This window comes from Schistocerca cancellata, chromosome 5, assembly GCF_023864275.1.
Source record: "Schistocerca cancellata isolate TAMUIC-IGC-003103 chromosome 5, iqSchCanc2.1, whole genome shotgun sequence".
Classification (NCBI taxonomy): Eukaryota; Metazoa; Arthropoda; class Insecta; order Orthoptera; family Acrididae; genus Schistocerca; species Schistocerca cancellata.
In genome coordinates this window covers 240,433,438-240,458,087 of record NC_064630.1, presented here as the reverse complement: position 1 = coordinate 240,458,087, position 24,650 = coordinate 240,433,438, and the positions used below count along the sequence as shown (strand labels likewise).

Here is a 24,650-nt window from a genome sequence, read left to right as displayed (position 1 = left end):
CAAACGTATAAGTACGTGGTATCACGTAACATTCCGCAAGTGCGGACGGTATTTGTTTCATGATACATTACCTGTGTTAAAATGGACCGTTTACCAACTGCGGAAAAGGTCGATATCGTGTTGATGTATGGCTATTGTGATCAAAATGCCCAACGGGCGTGTGCTATGTATGCTGCTCGGTGTCCTGGACGACGTCATCCAAGCCTCCGGACCGTTCGCCGGATAGTCACTTTATTTAAAGAAACAGGAAGTGTTCAGCCACATGTGAAACGTCAACCACGACGTGCAATAAATGATGATGCCCGAGTAGGTGTCTTAGCTGCTGTCGCGGCTAATTCGCACATAAGTAGCAGACAATCGGGAATGTCAAAAACGTCGGTGTTGAGAATGCTACATCAACATCGATTGCACCCGTACCATATTTCTATCTACCAGGAATTGCATGGCGACGACTTTGAACGTCGTGTACAGTTCTGCCACTAGGCACAAGGGAAATTGATGACAGATTTTTGCACGCGTTCTATTTAGCGACGAAGCGTCATTCATCAACAGCGGTAACGTAAAGCGGCATAATATGCACTATTGGGCAACGGAAAATCCACGATGGCTGCGACAAGTGGAACATCAGCGACCTTGGCGGGCTAATGTATGGCGCGGAATTATGGGAGGAAAGATAATTGGCCCCCATTTTATCGATGGCAATCTAAATGGTGCAATGTTTACTGATTTCTACGTAATGTTCTACCGATGTTACTACAAGATGTTTCACTGCATGACAGGATGGCGATGTACTTGACAAACGATGGATGTCCGGCACATAGATCGCGTGCGGTTGAAGCGGTATTGAATAGCATATTTCATGACAGGTGGATTGGTCGTCGAAGCACCGTACCATGGTCCGCACGTTCACCGGATCTGACGTCTCCGGATTTCTTTCTGTGGGGAAAGTTGAAGGATATTTGCTATCGTGATCCACCGACAACGCCTGACAACGTGCGTCAGCGCATTGTCAATGCATATGCGAACATTACGGAAGGCGGACTACTCGCTGTCGAGAGGAATGTCGTTACACGTATTGCCAAATACATTGAGGTTGACGGACATAATTTTAAGCATTTATTGCATTAATGTGGTATTTACAGGTAATCACGCTGTAACAGCATGCGTTCTCAGAAATGATAAGTTCATAAAGGTACATGTATCACACTGGAACAACCGAAATAAAATGTTCAAACCTACCTAAGTTCTGTATTTTAATTTAAAAAACCTACCCGTTACCAACTGTTCGTCTAAAATTGTGAGCCATATGTTTGTGACTATCACAGCGCTATCTATCACAAAACGAAAAAAGTGGTCCAACTAAAACATTCATATTTCTTTTCGTACTACACGAATATGTAATAAAAAATGGGGGTTCCTATTTAAAAAAACGCAGTTGATATCCATCTGACCTATAGCAGCGCCGTCTAGCGGGCCAACCATAGCGCCATATGGTTTCCCCTTCAAGCCAGACAAGTCTCGTTCTTTTTAGTTTTTTCGTTTGACGCTCATTTCGTGAGATATTTGGCCCGGTCACGATCAATGGACCACACTGTATAATATACCTAAAGTCTCTGTTATGTTATCTACATCTATATCTATATCTACATCTACATCCATATTCCGCAAGCCACCTGACGGTGTGCGGCGGAGGGCACCCTGAGTACCTCCATCGGTTCTCCCTTATATTCCAGTCTCGTATTGTTCGTGGAAAGAAGGATTGTCGGTATGCTTCTGTGTGGGCTCTAATCTCTCTGATTTTATCCTCATGGTCTCTTCGCGAGATACACGTAGGAGGGAGCAATAAACTGCTGGACTCCTCGGTGAAGGTATATTCTCGAAACTTCAACAAAAGCCCATACCGAGCTACTGAGCGTCTCTCCTGCAGAGTCTTCCAGAGTTTATCTGCCATCTCCGTAACGCTTTCGCGATTGCTAAATGATCCTGTAACGAAGCGCGCTGCTCTCCGTTGGATCTTCTCTATCTCTTCTATCAACCCTATCTGGCACGGATCCCACACTGCTGAGCAGTATTCAAGCAGTGGGCGAACAAGCGTACTGTAACCTACTTCCTTTGTTTTCGGATTGCATTTCCTTAGGATTCTTCCAATGAATCTGTCTGGCATTCGCTTTACCGACGATCAACTTTATATGATAATTCCATTTTAAATCACTCCTAATGCGTACTCCCAGATAATTTATGAAATTAACTATTTCCAGATGCTGACCTGCTATTTTGTAGCTAAATGATAAGGGATCTAAGTTTCTATGTATTCGCAGCACATTACACTTGTTTACATTGAGATTCAATTGCCATTCCCTGCACCATGCGTCAATTCGCTGCAGATCCTACTGCATTTCAGTACAATTTTCCATTGTTACAACCTCTCGATACACCACAGCATCATCTGCAAAAAGCCTCAGTGAACTTCCGATGTCATCCACAGGGTCATTTATGTATATTGTGAATAGCAACGGTCCTATGACATTCCCCTGCGGCACACCTGAAATCACTCTTACTTCGGAAGACTTCTCTCCATTGAGAATGACATGCTGCGTTCTGTTATCTATGAACTCTTCAATCCAATCACACAATTGGTCTGATAGTCCATATGCTCTTACTTTGTCCATTAAACGACTGTGGGGAACTGTATCGAACGCCTTGCGGAAGTCAAGAAACACGGCATCTACCTGTGAACCCGTGTCTATGGCCCTCTGAGTCTCGTGGACGAATAGCGCGAGCTGGGTTTCACACGATCGTCTTTTTCGAAACCCATGCTGATTCCTACAGAGTAGATTTCTAGTCTCCAGAAAAGTCTAGAAATCTACTCTGTTGTGTTTATTAAACTTACGTGAAAACGTTTCACACTTATGCTCCAACCCAGTAGTTATCTTATACTAATACGAACTTTAGCAGACGAAGGAACCCATCCACAATGTCGGATAAAAGTAAACCCTTTTAGAGGTTTCCAATTCATTCAAAATTTATTGCAGAAACAGTGCATATGGAGTACATGAAATGATTACATTTGCAGATCAATAGGGAAAGCTTTTCTGGAGTATCAGGTATAGATCCTTGCTCAAACAATCTTAGTACGTGGTGAGGTCTCCATGGGCGGCGATGCAGCGCCGACTCTGGAATCCATTCCATCGTACAGATGACAACTACTGTCCTGTGGTACGTTATCGCCTGCTCGATATGTTCACGTAGTTCTGTGACACTTGTTGGTTGACGAATCCCACGAGTCACTTCTCGTTCCATTATATCCCACGTGCTCCATTGGAGGTAAGTATGCAGATCGTGATGGCCAGGATGTTGATACACGTCTTGCAGAACACGTTGAGTTTCACGTGTGTGCGCGAAAATTACCCCGTTGGAACAACATATCACCTTCCTGTTGCAAAAACGTTAAAAGAATGGGTCTAACAAGATTTTCCATGTACTGAGCGCTGGTTATCGTCCCTTCCAGAAACACCAAAGTGAAGGAGAGTTGTGGCTTATTGCACCCCAAGAGACAGCGCTCACCAGGCCTACGTCATATGTGGAAGTGACCATCACTTGCAAGCAGGCAGAGCCTGCTTTCATCACTAAAGACAATGGTGCGCCATTCCATCTTATAGTTATCCTCTAACGCTCGAGTTGAGCCATGCACGTTGATGCTGTGGCGTGAGTGGAAGATGGGCTAGAGTTGTGCGTGCCCGTAGTCCTACTGCTAATAACCGATTCACAACAGTCCTTGTTGACACATCTCGGCTCAGAACCTCTCTTATCTGTGCTGTGGCAGCTGTACGATACGCCAGTGATGCTCTTACGACACCACGATTCTGGCGGGCGTCTGTGCAGCATTGACGTCCGGAACCTCATCTATGGGTGTGAGAATTTTCACATGTCCACTGATACCAGCATCGTAGCGCAACTGGCACATCACATCATACTTGCGTGGCATTTCTCCGAAAGGACCATCACGCCACTCGGAAAGCCTTAATCTGACCCCTTTCAAACTCGCTCAGTTCGCTGTAGGAAGCATGTCTCCATGGCATGGTTGCCTGTTTGCTTCACCGTTTGCACCACACTGAGTCTTCAGGCTGTGAGCATACATTATTAAAGGGTAAACACACCTGTGCCACTGGCTATCTGTTGGCGGAAGAGGTTAAAAACATTGTTAGTACCTCTCCTATTATCTCCCAGGTAGCATATGCCGTCATCGGATCAAAACCGACATCGTCTTTCCATGTGTACCAATCTTTTTTCCAGCAGTATATTTCTATGGATATGATTTTTCCTGTGAATAAATAGTTTATTTCTAGTTATACTGATGTTTTCGTTAACTGGTACGCTAGCAGATTAAATGTTCTGTAAATCTTGTGCTGGAGGTTAAGTCTGAATTAAAAAGCTTCGTGTAGGGCAACTTCTTTGGTCCCACTGAACACTATCTTGAATGGCAGTTTTGAAATTATTGTTTTAGGTTTTCGTAACTAACATTAGTGCAATAATACAATAACGTTCCATAATGTTAAGGCGTTTCGTTGCATCGTACCTAAATGAAACGTACAATCTATACTCCTTTTCATGCACGCTTCTCCACGGAGTCCACAGAATATGACTGATGAAACGTAATGTTTTAGCTGAGAAAGTACACGATATTCGCCAGAGATCAAAAAAGGAAGATGAATAAAGTGTCTCCTCCTCCTCCTCCTCCTCCTCCTCCTCTCTCTCTCTCTCCCTCCCTCCGTCCTTCCCTCCCTCTCCATCTCAGATTCTTTTTCGTGTTTTTGTGTTTACATGTGTATTGTTACGTGTGTGTGCAAATTCACGTTAAGTTATGGTATTTTCATTGTATAGGCTTTCAAGGTTCGAAAACTATCACACTTCTCTTCAGTTCTGTAACCCCATTCTACATATTTACCTTAATGTTACAGACAGCGAATGCGGTGGCCACGACGCTGTACTTCCTCGCGAAAAACCCTCACGCCCAGCAGAAGCTGTACCTGGAGCTGTGTTCCAAACACCCAGACCCCGGGACCCCACTGACTGCTGAGATCTTGGAAGACTGCAAGTTCCTCAAGGCGTGTGTCAAGGAGGCGCTGAGGTGAGCACACTGGTGAACTCTAGCGGTGTATTCTGCGCTGCGTCACTTCCGCTGCTGCTGGCTGGCACGAAATTGGTCGTCAAGCTGCCCTCTGTAACGTATCTTTTACGTTGGGATAAATTTATTTAATTTTTTGTTAGATGTTTTCGTTAAATAGCTGAATAAATTGTAATTAGGAATAATTTAACTAAGCAGAGTAGAGAAGATAAAGTCAAAGAGATGTTCATTGGGCGGACATTGTCGTAATGTAGCGTCATTGCGTTGTTCGATTGTTAAAACAAGTCGTTTGTGTTCCGTTCTGCTGTTCGGTGTACGCGTGTCTGAAAGGAATTAATTCTGGGACTAGAATAAACTTTCACATAATAGTTACGATTCGATGTTCCGAAAAAAGGGTTCAAATGGCTCTGAGCACTATGCGACTTAACTTCTGAGGTCATCAGTCGCCCAGAACTTAAAACTAATTAAACCTAAGGACATCACACACATCCATGCCCGAGGCAGGATTCGAACCTGCGACCATAGCGGTCGCTCGGTTCCAGACTGTAGCGCCTAGAACCGCACGGCCACTCCGGCCGGCCGACAAAAGGGATTAGCGTCGGTGTTAATTTGAATTGTGGGCGATAGGATTAGTTTCTCTCTAATTTTACCCTCGTACTCGTTGCACAGGATATACGTCGGAGAGGGAAGAAGTACGCTGGCCGAATTGCTTTTCCGTACAGGCTACAAGTCTGAAATAGAAATTTGTTCATGGAATAGAAGGAGTTGTCCAAGAGAACTGATTTTACGTTAGATTTAAATCTTGCTTTTCTACCTGTCACACATTTTATGTGATTGGGCAAATCATAAAAAAATTTTAGTTACTGGATACTGAACTCCTTCCTGAGCCAATGAAAAACTTTAACAGCAGGCAATGAAAGTAATTTTTCCCCTTAGCGTTTCAGATATGAACATCACTGTTCGTCTTGAACTGTGATGGATTAGTCATCATGGATTTCATTAGTCAATGTAAATGTCTTGTGACGACGCAGTTAAGATGCCTGGCTCCTTGAACAGGTATCTGCACGACCTCCGATTTCCTGTAGTCAGTACTTTCTATGTAAGTGGTGAGTTACCGCGGAATGATTCTATAAGACATTACAGACTAGAGATACGCAAAATATGTTGCTAGTTTAATTTGTTTCCAAGAGTAGCAATTATACGAAGAGTAAAAGTAGCTGAAATTAACTGTTTGCGAAGCTCAGTAATATGCTTCTTCCAGTTCATGATTTCATCAATATGTACACCCAAAACATTCTACCCTGCTTACTGACTCCTATTCTCGCGCTACATGAGTTGTTGCTATGAATCTTTGTTGCATAGAACTGAACATAGACTGTTTTTTCGAAACTTAGAGAGAAGCCGTTTTCGTAGAACCACTTAATACTTTTTTGTGAAACAATGTTAACAATCTCTTCCGTTGCTTTCTGTTTAACGGGATTTACGAAGGTTGACTCAAAAGCAATGCCTCCACCCTCGTAACTCTTCAACAGTTGGCAGCATTGGTACACAGCAGGGACTGGCTTGTTCCGTAGCCCCTTCTTCACAACTCCAGCTGGCGAGAAGCCTTAGCACTGAACGGTTGTGTTGTTATAGTATAAAGTATGGAACCATGCGCAGACGGTTGGTCAATGCGATTTAAGCAACGTGTAGTCATTGAATTCTTCACAACAGAAGGTGTCACCCCAAAGGAGATTAATCAGAGAATGAAAGCAGTTTATGGTGATAGTGTTGATGTGAGTACTGTGCGTCGTTGGGCGAATAAGTTTAAAAATGTTGAGGTGGGAACATATGGCCTGCGTGGCAAACAAAGAGTTGGACGTACCGTGACAGCAACCACCGAGTTTCAAAAGCAAAATGTTGACAGATTGATTCAGGATGACCGTCGTATCACTCAGAGAGAAACTGCAAGTACAATCGGCATTTCACAAGAAAGCGTGGGTCACATTATTTCTTTTCTTGGCTGTTGAAAGATCTGTGCACGATGGGTACCCCGGATGCCACCACAGCAGAACTTCAGAGACTGAATCTCACCACCATATGGCATCCTCCATACAGTTCAGATTTAGCGTCGTCTGACTTCCATCTGTTCCCGTTAATGAAGGACAATCTGCGGGAACATCATTATGCTTCTGACGAAGACGTTGAGATAACTGTGAGACTGTGGTTGCGGAAACAGAGTGCCGATTTCGTCTGTGACGGCTTCAGAAAACTCGTTCATCGTTGGCCGAAATGTATCCAATTGCTGGTGATTATGCGGAAAAGTGAATATTGGTAATTAAAGATCACATTCTAGGGATTATTTCTGCGTTTGGTTTATTATAATATTCCCATCCAAACCCAGTTAATGAAGGTGGAGGCATCACTTTTCATTCAACCCTCGTATTATAACACTAGTATCATATCCAAAAATTCTATTTGTTCAGTGTTGGGTGGAAGGTCGTGTGGACCCAAAATGGAACCCTCTGGGATCCTCTTTGTGATTTTTATTTCCCAGTCACTAAAATTTTCTTCTTTTCATCATTGCCTGAATTATTCATCACAACCTTTTGCATTCTGTTTTTAAGTATGATTCAAACCATTTGTGTGTAAAGCCATCAATTCCATAAAACGTGAGTTTTTTTGGGAGAGTAACATCATCTTCACAGTGGAATGTCTTGAAAAGATCACAGAAAAGACCAACTCGCTATATTTCATTATTTAAGTCTTGTAATATTTTGTGATTGACTGTATAAATATCATTCTCCATCGAGCAACACTTCTGGAATCCTAACTGTAATATTCAAAGTAAATTGTTGTTACTTAAGTGCATCACTACTCTTGAGTATGTTAATTTATCGAATATTTTCGAAAAAGATTCCTTTCTTGTCATCTTTTTAAGAGCACAAGGGCTCCGAATTTGAACAGTAAACAACACATCGCGATAGATACTGCCTCTCTTTTAGCACCACCCACTGAATAGATTTAGCATCTCCGTCAATATTTCGCGCTTACTGAATGAACCTGCGATGAAACATGTTGTTCCTCTTGGAACCTTCACCATTTCATATATCAGTCCCATTTTGTATGGATTCCAGGCTGATGAGAAATACTTAAATGTCGGTGGAAGTACAGTTATGTGTGTAACTTCTTTTATGAGTGGGCTATAGCTCCTGTGGGTTCTTCCAATTAATATCACATTGTCAGACTGTAGTTTGCGTTTCCTTTGATTGGGTTTATGTGGTCGTTGTTTACTGGCACGTGAGAGAAAGACGAGCTGGGTCAGAGTCACAAGACCGATGGCACTTATAAATAAATAAACCAATTTGGGAGAAGTGGAAGGCATCTGGATTTTACGGACCTTACATAATCTTGATCCATAACGACAGTACGATACAGTATAAGATCCTCAGAAAATAATAATTATATCAACGTAAGGAAATTGATGTAATTTCATGTACCAAAAACTACCAAAACAATTTCTACCAAAATATGGACAGGGGAATGGATAAACAAGTTAAAATAAAACACATTTTGGAGAGGAACCGAGCAGGTGGTTAATGGAATCAGAAAACCCCACTTAACAAGAGAACGGCGAGCTCCAGCGCAGGAAGGGATAAGACCAGAACAGTACAATATTTTAATGTAAATATGGCCGGGACTGAGGGTAAATGGCTGGATGGATGGCTTTAACAGGGCTAGGCTGCAACCTGGCAAGAAAAATAAAATTCACCTTTAATAAGATGGCAATTGGCTGAAGCCATACTGGGCGATGCAGAAGCGAAACGGTGGTGAGATTCCCATTATATAAAAGCATTTTGAGAACTACAATTTCTAGATATCTCTCTCGTCTTGTGGTGGACCACACAAGTGTGTGGAAAATAGCGAGGGTGTTGAGAGCTTTGCTTTCTGTGAAGTTTGGATGATACGCTTCACACATCGTGGTAACAGATGGCTAGGAGGTAGTTAATTATTCCTGCAGGAATTTTTGTGGGGAAATAAATTGTGCACTTCGCTCCAACCCTTAGCAATAGTCATTATTTCGACTAGGGAAAGATTAACGTTCTACAGTACGCAGGAAAGTTGAGAGTGAGTGAATTCAATCATGGCTAGAGTAGGAGCTTAGCGTATCAGATCCAGCACGGAGACAACGTAGTTGCATATGCCGCTTGGTAACGTACCATCATGCATTAGGCCACAGTAAATTTTGAGTCGAGATTTTGCTCACTCCAGCTTGCATACGCTTTGGCCATTGAATATCAAAAGCCAGGATACTAACCTACCCTCACATTGAATACGTGAGAGTTTTTTCATTGGTTCAAAAAGTACATTTTTTCTTCACCAACTCAGTGCATTGACCAGTTATGACATGGTAGATGTAAATGAGTTAATATATATTTTAATCATTCTTTCATGTGAAAAAAAGTTTCATATGTAGAGGTAATGATTTTAATTATCATCAGTTCAATATGTCCAAGAGTTAAATATTTTGTTCTTGAGTGTTGAAAGTAATTGAACATGATTGTTGTGTATCAGTTGACCGCTGAAAGCACAGTTGATAAATTATATGTAGAATAAAAAATGGAATAGCTGTTTTGTCTTTCTAGAATAGACTCAAAACTTTCACTTTTATTAATTCATGCATTCTAGTTAGGTGACAGCAGCATTTTTAATGATTTTTGGCACGATCTGCACATGATATTACCTGACTTACAGGGCCAGGTTCATTAGGATTTAGAATGTCTGTTTAACACCCTGGAATTGAGAAGACAGTTCACATGTTTTGTGCATTTGCATGCTAAGTGGTAAGCTAAATTTGCATACATTAATCCACTCACTGTGCAGACGCAAAGTGCGGACAATCTCACAAATGGTGACGTCTGCCAGGATGTCAAATTACAGCATTCTGATAGATTTAGGGTTTTCTTTTGATACGTACAAAACACATAATCCTCCCAAACAATGAGCTGACACAAATTGCAGAAAAAATGTAAATGTAAATGTGCATCAGCTGTGTAGAAAGTGTAAACAGAATTATATTCATGTATGCCTTATTCGCTGGCGCAGCACATCGTTGAATTGGGTTGTCATGAGTTTTGACTCAACTCCATTAACCAAAAGGCTAAATGAAAGACGAGGAAACGGGTTCAAATATTGAATATAGCACCATGGATGATATTTTGGGGTAGAATCAAGTCTTATGATCAGATGTTAGTGCGTAGTCATGTTTGGCTTAGTGGAACGGTCAAAAATGACAGAAAATAATCGATTAAGACAAAGAGAACTCGTGGAAGATCTTGATAGGATCGAGTTGGACACACAAAAGGTAAATCAGCAACAAAAACACAAGACAGAACACGTAGAAATACACTATGTTCGGAAGTGAAGGAAATAGTTCACGAAAACTGAGATAGGGAACAGTTACATTAGATGGCAACTGGCGAAAATGGTGTAGATGAAAACGCCAAAATATTTGGAATGTTGCAGCGTTTATTACAACAATCTCAGGAATCAGAAAAGCGTATACAAGGCCACATAACACAAGGGCAAAAAGAATAATTTCAAGAATCAGAAAAGAGTATAGAAGGGCGCGTAACACTGGGGCTGAGAGAAATTAACAAGTAAATACAAAAAACGCGTGATAATATTCAAAGCCAATTAGATCAAATACGAACTGAAGCTAAGAAAGCGCAAATCACGCTTCAAACGTTCGTTACAGGGCACAAACAATTGAGAACAGACATTGACGCTGTCCAGACAGGCATGATTATGTTGCGTGAAGTTACGCAACAAAGTGTTAAAAATGGTTAAAGAACAGGTCGAAGCTTTTGCCATCAGAGCGACGACGAAAGCGAAACATGTTGTTGCTGAGACGACGTCTCACAAAAGAACGAAAAAAGCAGCATTAAAGAAATTCGATGCTCCTATTTTAAAAATACAAGAGAAAAACGAACATCAATTTCAATGGCTGAGATCGGAAGTTCTACGTTCGATCGAAAGTCGAGGTGACGTAGAAAGCGTTAATCAGCAGACGACGACAGAGTCCACTTTAGTGTCGGTAGACACTACTCTGAAGACAGCAAAATCAACAGTTGCCGACAATACGACGGAAAGGGTACGCGAAATTACGTGTGACGTAAGACGGAATGGCACATGTGGACGCTAGTCCGAAACCGCAAAGTGCGAATGGGAAATGAGTCACCAGCGTATGCCAGAACATCACGGTAATCGTAGGGAATAGTGTGGATTGCGAGCACTTGTTCAAGAAAGAATAACAGGTCAATTGGGAATACAAGAGCGTGGTTTGCAGCACAAGCGTGACATACGCTGATCAAACCATAGCGACGCGTTACGCAACGCCACAACCTGTAGGACGAATACCGACGGATTACAGTACGGCGTCTAAGGAGCCATAATTGCTTACACGCAAGATACAGAGCCGGTAGCGGGCGTTATGCATGCATATTGCGCAATGAGACATGCAAGTGATTCTACGTCACAAATGTTACAGAAGGAACCAAGTTGCACACATTTGCGTAGATTTGACGCAAACCAAGGACAGAATTCCAGTCTTCAAAAATCGGAAGATACCTCACAGAGAGAAATGAGAGTTTTTGATGATAACCACTTTCTTACAGTACGGAAATACCATCACTATAGCTGGCCGGTGTGGCCGAGCCGTTCTAGGCGCTTCAGTCTGGAACCGCGCGACCGCTACGGTGGCAGGTTCGAATCCTGCCTCGGACATGGATGTGTGGGATGTCCTTAGGTTAGATAGGTTTAAGTAGTTCTAAGTTCTAGAGGACTGATCTGAGCTCAGATGTTAAGTCCCATAGTGCTCAGAGCCATTTGAACCAGCACTATAAGGAAGAAGCAAATATTCTCCATCCTCGCACGTTTATTGATCAATGTAAAGTAGGAATACCGAAAAATTGGCCATTTAAACATAAATTAGATTTCATTTGTGCACCTATGGAGGAAAGTGTTGCTGAAACTATGCAGAGAATAGCAGAAACTTGCGATTCGTATGATTCGTTTAGAGCTGCTTTTATAGCAGGATATTGGTCTCCTGAGGCTCAGATAAGAGTAAGATATGGATTATTACAAAATGTCCCATTCGAAAACTCGCGTGAGAAAACAGCAGTAAAATTCTTTGAGAATATGGCTTAAAGGAACCAACACTTAGATAACCCATATATCGACAGAGGATTGATTCAAATATGCGAAACAAAACTGCCAATGAAGTATAAACAAGCGTTGATAGGACGTGGGGGCGGTAATGTAGAAACTTTCAAAGGTGTTTTGAGAAAAGTAGAATTCATGTATGAAAACAACTCTCAAAGACGTCGCGATTCAGGACAGAACAATTTTGAACGAACACGTAATAGTAAGGAGAATAATAATAATGGTAGCGATGGTAGGCCGGTATTGGGATTGAATTCTGGACGAAATGGGAATAATTATGGAAATGGGAGTAGTGTAAACACTAGATTACAGCGTAATGAATATGGTTTTGTTCAAATGTTCAAATGTGTGTGAAATCTTATGGGATTTAACTGGTAAGGTCATCAGTCCCTAAGCTTACACACTAATTAACCTAAATTATCCTAAGGACAAACAAACACACACACACACACACACACACACACACACACACACACACACACAAGCCCGAGGGAGGACTCGAACCTCCGTCGGGATATGGTTTTAATAGTGGTTGGAACAGACGGGATACAGACGAAAATAGAAATGGAAACTGGAGAACTCGGGATAACCGACAAACTGACTTTAATCAGCGATCTACAGGTTCATGGAGAGAAAGCAGATAGGGATTTGGTGCGAGAACGCAGCCACGGGCAAATACTTCGGGTAATTACAGGAGAAACGAACCACAGATGGAGGTTGAATTACGACCACCAAATCCTAGGAAGCGTGAGGATTGACTGACGTTAGGTGTTGCAGGAGTTCAAGTAGATAATACACTTTCTGCAGAAACGGATGACAAGGCGACTGCAGCCATAAATAGGTTAAGGTGTGCGTACAAGATTCGGAATTGGGAACAGGAACGACAGACGATCATCAAAGGTATACGTACAGATACTACAAATACGGAGGAAGTCACAACTGAAGTGTTGGGACGAGATGCATCGGACTGACACTGACCATGAGGATGAACTCCAGCATCACCTAGTAATGAACCATTTGATTATGACGAAGCATTAATGTATATGGTGCAGATGTTTGATTCTGCACAAACGAAAAATGATTTTCAGCAGGATAATACATATCCTACTGTAAGCCGTAACGCTATGATTGATCAAGACCATAGGATTAAAAATACGGCTAATACAGGTCATATATAAAAGAAGGAAGCACGAATAAGTACTTTGACACACTACAAGATCTACTACAACCCTTCCGAATAAAGTTCAATGAATAACCTATCCTATCCCTATGCCCAAGAAGTTGTAAGTTCCAAGGAAGAAGACATGAAGACACAGCAAGAAAAATTAAACCAGTATGAGATTTGGCAGAATCAAAAGAAAGCAATATTCAACAAAACCATGGCAGTTATTTCATTCTAACTATCAAACCAATCAAAGGCGGTCAAACCATCAGAGTATGCATAATGGGGACATCAAACTGCAGCCATCAACCTCGATGGCAACGACGCCAATAAAGGACGAAGCCATCTATGTTGTCACATCATAACATTGCCTTGGACAAGCAGTTTGTCGTCAAAATAATGCAACGTGGAACTGACCATGTAATGGCGTTCGTGATCGAACACTCAGAACTGAAAATGTCAATAATTTTCATAAACATCGTACAGAGTCTACAACTGACTAGCAGCATCAACCACCAATAATCGACAGCAGCGTTTTGAAGCAAACCCAGTACGAAGTTTAAAGTGTAAAGTGCTTTACGAAAGAAAGTGACGCGTGTGACGAATTCATTGTAATATTATAAAGAGTGCAAAAGATAATCACTTCAGCAAGGAGTGGAGATGCCTGTAAATATTCAGTCGCACCTGTACCACTGAGAATTTGTGCTTTATGTGTTTCATTTGTATTCTATAATTCGATTTGTAAATTGTTAAAGTATATTCATAAATGTACCTTGTTTTATATTTTGTATTTCATGTGTAAATGGATATATCACAATTCAATCTAAAAATATGTTAATAAGAATTTGTGTATTGTAGATATTTTGGAAACATGTATTTTAATGATAAATAATGTAAATGAATATATAGTTTGTGTTATGCAAAACTATGAACTATTTTAAACATGATGACAATTCAGTACTGAGTACTAGAGAAGTACTAGAGAAAAATGTTGTAAGATCAGTCAAATAACTGCTATAAAGCACTGTAAAGAGACATAATAATCACCTAAATAGAAATTGCCGTGTAAAGCAATACATTTCAAATAAAAATAGAATGTCAAAACGATATCATCTAGGATAAGATAGACAAGTAGCTGGACAGTGATTAAAATTAACTGAATTTATAATTTTGCGCTGCAATGAGCAATGCCTCAACCATTGATCACAGCAGCTCAAAATTAAATCGGAAGGGTTGGTATGTGTAAGGCATCCAGATTTTACTGACCTTACATGAGCTTGATCCATAACAACAGCATGATATGGTATGAGATCCTGAGAAAATAATAATTATATCAACAAAAGGCAACTGCAGTAATCTCACGTACTGAAAACTAACAAAACAATATCTATTACTATATGGACAGGGGCATGAATAAACAAGTTAAAGTGAAACGCATTTTGGAGACGAAATGAGCGGTGGGTTAATGGCATCGGAAAACCCCACTTAACAAGAGAACGGCGAGCTTCAGTGCAGAAAGGAATAATTCCAGAACAATACAGTATTCCTTTTAACGCTAATACGGCTGGGACCGAGGGTAAGTGGCTGGATGGCTTTAACATGGCTAGGCTGTGACCTTGCAAGAAAAATAAAATTCACCTCTAAAGATGGTGATTGGCTGAAGCTATACTGGGCGACGCAGAAGTATATAACAGAACTGCTGAAATGTTTGAATCAGTCTTTGTTTGCAATGGGCTTATTATCATACATAAAAAATAGAGATACTGACATAATTTGCTTGCTTATATTTTGTATATTTTGGTGTAACTCATTAAGCAAAGTCGCAGTTTTACAAGCCCGAAAAGCATGCGGTACGAATTATTTATAAGTCAAAGAACAGTTTGTATGAGTCCGTTACTAAAGTAGCTATACTAATTTCTGCTTCTCTGAGTACTTTTTCCTTAGTGAAATGTGTCTTTTTCAAAACAAGAGCTCATTTCACAGATAAAAACTAAGGATAAGAAAAATCTTGAAAAAGGCTTAAAGCCAATGAGTTTGGTCAGAAAGGTGTTCATTTAGTAGGTAAATGCATTTTCAATAGCTAGCCAGAAATCGTTTAGCTACTAAAAAAATAACAGTTCGACAGGATCCTGAGGGATTCTTTGGCAACCATCTTCTTCATCTGCACTGATGAGTTTCCTAGAAGAAACATGTGTAATTATGACTAACTGTATCCTATAAAATGAAAGTCATGAAATATCAGGCTGGAGTACACCTACAGTATTGTAATGCGATCTATGCAGAAGCCCTGTAAACTGTTTCCCATTTTGATTGTGCTTAGCTATAATAACTATGCATTTATCTTACGTGCCATATGTACATTCATTTAAAACTTAATGGCATAATTTTTAACCATTGTGTAGATAATGTAATTCTGTACTATGCACATGACATTTTTCTACATCTACATCTACATTTATACTCCGCAAGCCACCCAACGGTGTGTGGCGGAGGGCACTTTACGTTCCACTGTCATTACCTCCCTTTCCTGTTCCAGTCGCGTATGGTTCGCGGGAAGAACGACTGACTGAAAGCCTCCGTGCGCGCTCTAATCTCTCTAATTTTACATTCGTGATCTCCTCGAGAGGTATAAGTAGGGGGAAGCAATATATTCGATACCTCATCCAGAAACGCACCCTCTCGAAACCTGGCGAGCAAGCTACAGCGCGATGCAGAGCGCCTCTCTTGCAGAGTCTGCCACTTGAGTTTGTTAAACATCTCCGTAACGCTATCACGGTTACCAAATAACCCTGTGACGAAACGCGCCGCTCTTCTTTGGATCTTCTCTATCTCCTCCGTCAACCCGATCTGGTACGGATCCCACACTGATGAGCAGCACTCAAGTATAGGTAGAAAGAGTGTTTTGTAAGCCACCTTCTTTGTTGATGGACTACATTTTCTAAGGACTCTCCCAATGAATCTCAACCTGGCACCCGCCTTACCAACAATTAATTCTATATGATCATTCCACCAGGAAATAAAAAAAACCTTACATGCACTAGACAAAAATGTCTAAACACTATGAGAAATGCATGCTTGGACATAAAAATGCAGATGCTAACCAAGCCTGGATGTTGCGCTGTTGTATTTGACCACCGTTGGCACCTGTACAATGTCCTCAATACGTTTCAACTGTCAATCATAGTCAGAAGAGTGTTCTGTGTCGTTATGGGCGCTTTACTGCAAAGTTAATAAATTAGATCGAGGATATATTGTTGCTGCTCGTATAGTAGGTGCTTATGTAACCAAGGAAATCGAAGTGATTCAAGAGCCACCATATCGAAGATTTATTTCACATACGGGGAAAACAGAAGAACATTATCAGCAGAGCTCTGTCAGCATCAAAACAACACGAAGGGAGCAAAGGTTGCAGGGCTAGCTAGAATTCCAACATCACTCATCAGTGATACAAATACCCATAACAGAAAAACGTGATGCCGAAGCCATAAAACCTGTAATACGAAGGAATGGAAGAAACTCACTTGGTCGAATGAGTTTTGTTTCGTACTTGTTCCTACTTCTAGTCGAGTTTTCGTACTAAGTGTGAAACACGACGGGGGTTCGGTGATGATTCAAGCACCCACACCGTGCTATTCACGGGCTTCATGGTTACTCTACAAGAACGCATTATTGTCAAGGATTAAGTGATCACTTTGGTTGATCAGGTCCATCCCATGTTGCAATGTTTGTTCCCAAATAGGGATGCTGTGTTCCAAGACGATAGGGCCTTTTTCTCATAGCTCGAATTGTCTAGGACTAATTTTATGAGCCACAGATGAATTTTCGCATGTCCCCTGGCAATTACAGTCTCCAGATCGCACTATTATTGCACCTTCGTCGTCTACTTTGTAGAGAACGGTGCGGGATCACGGCCCACCTCCATCATCGTTAGCTGAAGTTGCCACAATTTTTCAGAAAGAAAGGTACAAAATTTCCCTGAAAACCATACAGGATCTGTTTTTATCCATCCGAGACGAGTTTCCTACGCCGTATGATGCATGATAATATGTTTTTTTGTTTCTGTATTTTTGCCCATGGCTTACTACGATGGAAATGAAAGACTATAAGATGAACAAATCAACATGGGCAGATCTCGAAATCTGCTCACCTCGTCTTCCACGACTGGGACTCAACCATATTATAGGCCACCGGTGCTGTTTTCTATCTATTATCATATATTTAAATCATGTTAGCTTGAGCTATGAATTATGATATACGTTGAATTTATTGGTATGAAATACATATCATATGTCATCGCCATCAAAGTTAATGCATTTCGTGATGATGCACGAAAAATAAATCATAGAAAGTATGCGTTGTATAAATTACCGTAGCTGTAAGATTGAACATCGTGTTGTAGTACTATCGTTCTTTTTTAAATATGTGTAATGCATCTAACTGTTTCCATGCGTTGGTTATGTAAATGACTGATTCTTGAGAAACAGGTCCCTAGTTATGAAGCGTATTAGCTTTGAGATCGTTAGCGCCTAGTTTGTATACACAAATACACCTGGAGAAAGAGTTATTATTTTCATCCAGACTGAGAATGGAGCCTGAATTGCCCTCTATACCCTGGAATTTTTAGTGTGACCTACATTATGATCGACGAGTGAGAAGCCCTTAGACTCTTGCCTACATTGTATATTTGAAGCACCGCAGCATAGCAGAAAGAAAGTGCTCAAGTTTTGGATGAAAAATTTGAAGCGGCGGTGCGTTTTTTTTCGTGTATTGTGTTGCCCAGGACTGTCTCTCTTTGAAGGTTTGTTCTTGTTGTGTGTGAGATTTGAGGGTAAAAATTAAGCACTCTTTATTGTCCAGTCTTGCACAGGAGACATGGGTACACTAGTGGATCGTCACACACTCTGTTAGGTGGGATACTCCCATCTGTTTTCTTTTTTATTTTATTTGTCGTCCTGTCCCATCTTGCAAGTAGTAATCCTACGTCAACCATGTAGATTGGTTCATCGTTCGTGAGATTGTGATTAGTTGTGATTGATTCTTGCTAGTTTTCTGGTGGTTATTCATCGAGGGATTCTGTATTTGTCACAAGATTTTGTGTTGGTATCTGCGACTTGGCGAAGTGTGCTAACAATACTGCGAATGTGGTCCATCATTGAATACCATGCAGTTGTGGTCTACTACAGCGGACCGAGATTAATATGGAAAACAGAGCACACATTATATTACAATGCCTAATATGGTGTAGAGAAACAGTAGGCACTCAAAACAGCTTCCAGGCTTCGCCGAATGAATAAATACAGATCTTATTTTATACCATTCTTTCTGTAAAACACAGAGTGTTTAAAAAAGGACTTTACAATTTGGAAAATTCATATAAATTAATTCATAGTACCTACAGAGGTGATCGTAGCGAATTTGCAGGGAAAAACATCAAGTTTTGTCTCGCGTAGTTCGCTAGTGCCGAATCGCACCGTAAGGAGTGCTAGCTGCAGTTTCGTTAAAGATGGCTGCCTTCACTGGACCCGAGCGTGCCAGCTGTATATTTTTGGTTTGAAGAATCGAAGTCGGCGGCAGCAGTTCAGCGTAATTTCCGTACCAAGTACGCTTAAAGATCCTCCCAGTAGGCAATTTATGAGTGGCATAAATATTTTGTAGAAACGGTATGACATGGGAATAATCAGGTCGTCCAAGCACATCTGACGACGTCGTTGAGCGAGTGAGTCAACGTTTTGTCAGCAGTCCTACGAAATCGAACCGGTGTGCATATCGCGAACTGCAAATCCCACATACGACTGTTTGGCGTGTGTTGAGAAACCGTTTGTATTTTAAACCGTACAGATTGACGATCGTACAAGTAATAAAAGACACTGATAAAATGGCTCACAAGAACTTCTGTATGGATATGTTAGATCGATGACGTGAGAATGAACATTTCTTGGGCAAGATCATCTTTTCTTAAATGGAAAGGTTAACACACATAACTGTAGGATTTGAGGCAGTGAAAATCCAGTTCAAACACTGCACCATGTTCATGATAGCCGTAAACTGAACGTTTTTATGCTTTGAGTAAGAACAAAGTGTACGGCCCCTTTTTTCCGTGGGAGAACCATCAACTAGATAGTGTACCTGGATAAGTAAACAATAATTTTTGATACAACAGATCGATAGGATGACCAAGAAGGAAATGTTTACTTCATGCAAGATAGTGCAGCGGCCCACTATCTGGCTGACATCCGTGTTTTTCTCAGTGACCACTTTCCAGGTCAATGGATTTGCCGTGATGCGCCAATTGCAAGGCCCTCATGTTCCCCGGACTTGACTTGTTTGTACCTCCTGTGCAGGCTTCTCTAAATGAACTTAGAGCAAGAATTTATGCCGCCACTGAGTAACTTACACCTGCAATGCTATAGTGAGTTTGGGAAAAAATTGGCTTCTAATGGGATGTGTACAGGACAACCAACGGAAGCCACATTAAACATCTTGATGTGTTTCGATACAAAATAACACTAAATCCAGCTCGGTATCTCCTTTTAATAAATGTATAAGAATTTAAAAAGTTGTAATGTCCTTTTTGAAACACCCTGTTTCAAAGTCAGATACTGATGGTGGAGGTGGATAGCGATAACGCACCTCTCTCTCCAAAACAGACTACAAAGGCTCAATAAAATTGAGATCTTGTTACTGTGGATTCCAGGGGAGATGCGACAATTCATCCTCGTGCTCACAAAACTAGTCTTGAACGATTCGACTATGTTGAAAGGGCCCCACCGTCTTAGTCTTGGAATACACCATCTCTATTTGGGAACAAACGTTGCAACATAGGTTGAAACTGATCAGCCAGAATGGTCACATAATCCTTGACAGTAATGTGACCTTGCAGAGGAACTACAGGGCTAATGGAATACATCGATATGGCTGCCCAGATCGTGACCGAACCGCCGCCATGTTCCACTCATGGGACGTAAAGTGGGCGAGAACCTCCCATTGCTCAGCAGTATAGGTTTTATGGCTTCTGCACCACGTTTCCCTTTTAAGCACCTTTGGGCCACTGATGCGTGATTTTGGCCGGCTCACCTCATAGTTCCCTGCTTATGGCGCTCCCTTCGCGTTTTGGTGCTGACAGGGATTGAGAAATTCGGAGATTTTCAGCTGTCCTCTTTTGTTTCATCAAAATCGTCTTCAGTGGCCGTCCGTCACTATAACCGAACGCACCCTTTCGTCCACATTGTGACTTAGCGGATAATGTTTTTCTGCCTTCCCCATATGAGGTGTAAATCTTCGATAGGGTGCGTCTTGAAGCATCAAACACTTTGGCTACCTCGGTTACGGAAGCACGCACCCTCCGAACGAGCTCCAACAATTTGCCCCCGTTCGAATGCACTGAGCATCTACGTAATCACAACTACAGGGAACGCCGTTCCGACTACGACGGACACTTGCAACGTATTGAGGATATTGTATAGTTCCGTTCATGGTCGAATACAGCAGTGCAACCTGTAGGCTTGGGTAGCATCGACACCTATATTCAGGCGTACATTTCTCGATGTGTTTCGGTATTATTGTTCACTCCCCCTCGCCAGTATCTTCTCGTGACATCCAATCTTGTCCACCTTGGAGGATAGGCGTGACCATCTCAGGCAGCGCGCGCGGGATTAGCCGAGCGGTCTAGGGCGGTGCAGTCATGGACTGTCCGACTGGTCCCGGCGGAGGTTCGAGTCCTACCTCCGGCATGGGTGTGTGTGTTTGTCCTTAAGGTAGTTTAGGTTAAGTAGTGTGTAAGCTTAGGGGCTGATGAACTTAGCAGTTAAGTCCCATAAGATTTCACACTCATTTGAACATTTGAACATCTCAGACAGCAATTCTGCAGCGTTCTCAGGCATTGAAACCATGTTATATGGGACTGATGACCTTAGCAGTTAAGTCCCATAAGATTTCACACTCATTTGAACATTTGAACATCTCAGACAGCAATTCTGCAGCGTTCTCAGGCATTGAAACCATGTTATTTGTTATATGTTTCACCAGCCATCCAATTCCGCTGTGACAGTTCTAGAGTCATTCAAAGAGAGTCTACGGCAAGTTGCACGTAAATACCCAGATCACGCAATAACGGTAGGAGGCGACTTTGACCTATCGAGTGCAGACTGAAACGTCTATAGGTTCGTTGCATGGGGTACAGACAGACAGTCTTGCGAAGTACTTTTGAACACGTATGCTGAAATCAATCTTGAGCAGTTAGTTTGATAGCCCACACGCAGTTGAAATTTGTTAGACATCGTAGCTACAAAGAGGCCGGACCTTATCGAAAGCGTCAATATAGAGGTAGGAATTAGTAATCAAGATCTCATTATAGCAACTATGGTTACAAAAGTTAATAAATCAGTGAAGAAAGTTAGGAGAATGTTTCTTCTAGAAAGGGCAGATAAGAAGTTGTCAGCATCTCACTTAGACACTGAACTGGAATCACCTAGCTCTAATGAGATAGAAGCATAAAAATTATCCCCGAAGCTTAAACAGTTTGTAAATCGTAGACTGGAGAATTATGGTCCTAGTAAGTGGAGTAAGGACGGAAAAGAGCAACGGTGGTTTAACAACGAAATTCAGAAAATGCTAAGACAATAAAGGCTGTTGCACTTTCGGTTCGAAAGAGAACGCGCAAATGGCGACAGACAAAGGTTTAAATACATTCGTGTCTCAGTGAAAAGATCTATGCGCGAAGGATACAACTACCACCGCCATACCCTGTCAAAAGATATGGGCGGGAACCCGAGAAACATCGCTAAGCGGGGCTAAGGCTACCATTCAATGTCTTGTTGACCTGTCTGGCGTGACACTTGATGATAGCAAAACTAAAGCCGAAGTTTTAAATCTCGCGTTTAAGAAATCGTTCACGGAGTGGAGTCGTACAAACAGACTCCGATACGGGCGACATAGTAATAAGCATCCCTGGCGTAAAGAAACAACTGAAAGAGATGAAAACAAGTAACTCACCAGGCCCGGATGGAATCCCAATTCGGTTTTACAAAGAGAACGCTAAGACACTGATCCCTTACTTAACTTGTATTTATCGTGAATATCTCACCCTGCGCAAAGTCCCAAGCGACTGGAAAAAGCGCAACTGACTCCCGTGTATAAGGAGTGTAAGAGAACGAAGAGAACCGGCCAGCAAAATTGCAGACCAATATCCTTAACATTGGCTTGCTGAATTCTTGAGCATATTCTCATTTCGAATATACTAAATTTTTTTGAGACCAAGAAGCTTATGTTCACGATTCAGCATAGTTATAGAAATCATCACTCGTGCAAAACTCAGCTCTCACATGATGTACTGCGAATTATGGATGAAGGACAACAGGCAGGTTACACATTTCTAGATTTTCGGAGAGCGTATGACACGGTTTTCCACTCCATATGTTTAACGAAGCTATGAGAGTACGGAACAGTTTCCCACATATGTGAGTGGCTGGAGGTTTTCCTAAGTAACATAGCCCAGTATGTTGAACATCCACTGGTAGCAGTTACGTTTGTAAAATATCTGGGAGTATGCGTGCGGAACGATTTGAAGTGGAATGATCATATAAAATTAATTGTTGGTAAGGCGGGTGCCAGGTTGAGATTCATTGGGAGAGTCCTTGGAAAATGTAGTCCATCAACAAAGGAGGTTGCTTACAAAACACTCATTCGACCTTGAGTATTTCTCATTTGTGTGGGATCCGTACCAGGTCGGATTGACAGAGGAGATAGAGAAGATCCAAAGAAGAGCGGCGCGTTTCGTCACAGGGTTATTTGGTAAGCGTGATAGCGTTACGGAGATGTTTAGCAAACTCAAGTGGCAGATTCTGCAAGAGAGGCGCTCTGCATCGCGGTGTAGCTTGCTCGCCAGGTTTCGAGAGGGTGCGTTTCTGGATGAGGTATCGAACAGATTGCTTCCCCCTACTTATACCTCCCGAGGAGATCATGAATGTAAAATTAGAGAGATTCGAGTGGGCATGGAGGCTTTCCGGCAGTCGTTCTTCCCGCGTGCCATACGCGACTGGAACAGGAAAGGGAGGTAATGACAGTGTCACGTAAAGTGCCCTCCGCCACACACCGTTGGGTGGCTTGCGGAGTATAAATGTAGATGTAGATGTAGATTTAACATCAGCTTCACAGGTGGTTCCTCTAGCTGCGTATCCACATAAAATTATTGGTTAGACTGTCGATTATTGAAGTTAAAATTTCTTCTTTGGATTAAGGTGTTTGCTGGAAGAAAATGGTTTTGGCCGCGTCGTGTTCATTTTATAAGTTGTCTTCTCCCTTTACATTGAGTATTTGTGAACATTAGTGATCTATCCAGGTGGACACCTAGATATTCTGTCGTCGCTTACTAATGAATTGCCGGCCGAAGTGGCCGTGCGGTTAAAGGCGCTGCAGTCTGGAACCGCAAGACCGCTACGGTCGCAGGTTCGAATCCTGCCTCGGGCATGGATGTTTGTGATGTCCTTAGGTTAGTTAGGTTTAACTAGTTCTAAGTTCTAGGGGACTAATGACCTCAGCAGTTGAGTCCCATAGTGCTCAGAGCCATTTGAACCATTTTTTGAACTAATGAATTCCTATACGAAGTATTTGGAGTATTGTAAGTTCAGTTTGTTGTGAAACGCAATGCGGCCGTTTTTTTCGGGTTAGCGTTTATTTTTCTCTTTTGTCCATGTTTGCATGCGCTCTGCTCTGTTAATGATCTGGGTAATATTAAATACTGCCGTAAGAAACGACGTGTGATCTGCTTATAATCTATATGTATTGTCTTGCATCGCTTGCGGGTTATTGATGTAAATGTTGATAAAGAGCTGCGCGGAGTGGCCGCGCCGTTAGAGGCGCGTTGTCACGGATTGCGCGGCCCTTCCCGCCGGATGTTAGAGTCCTCCCTCAGGCATGGGTGAGTGTGTTGTTCTTATCAAAACTTAGTTTAAGTAGAGTGTAAGTCTAGGGAGCGATGACTTCAGCAGTTTGGTCCCTTAGAAATTCACATACATTTGAACACTTGATGAGGGTCGGTCAGACCACATATGATTGTGTTCCTTCTTATATAATCTAGACAGTGGAACCCAGACCATCTGTAGAGACGTAGATACGTCTGTGTTGCAGGATACCATCTATTAGTCTCATATAAAAGTCCTGTAT

At 41.8% G+C, this 24,650-nt stretch overlaps 1 protein-coding gene across 1 annotated transcript in view; it reads left to right on the top strand.

Annotated features, from left to right (window-relative positions):
• The window catches only part of LOC126188459 (probable cytochrome P450 301a1, mitochondrial), a 150,253-nt gene that overhangs the window by 83,530 nt on the left and 42,073 nt on the right, over nucleotides 1-24,650 (top strand). Inside the window, exon 8 of the mRNA XM_049930063.1 lies at nucleotides 4,959-5,128. Coding sequence (XP_049786020.1) covers nucleotides 4,959-5,128 — 170 coding nt within the window. The remainder of the gene's footprint in view (nucleotides 1-4,958; nucleotides 5,129-24,650) is intronic.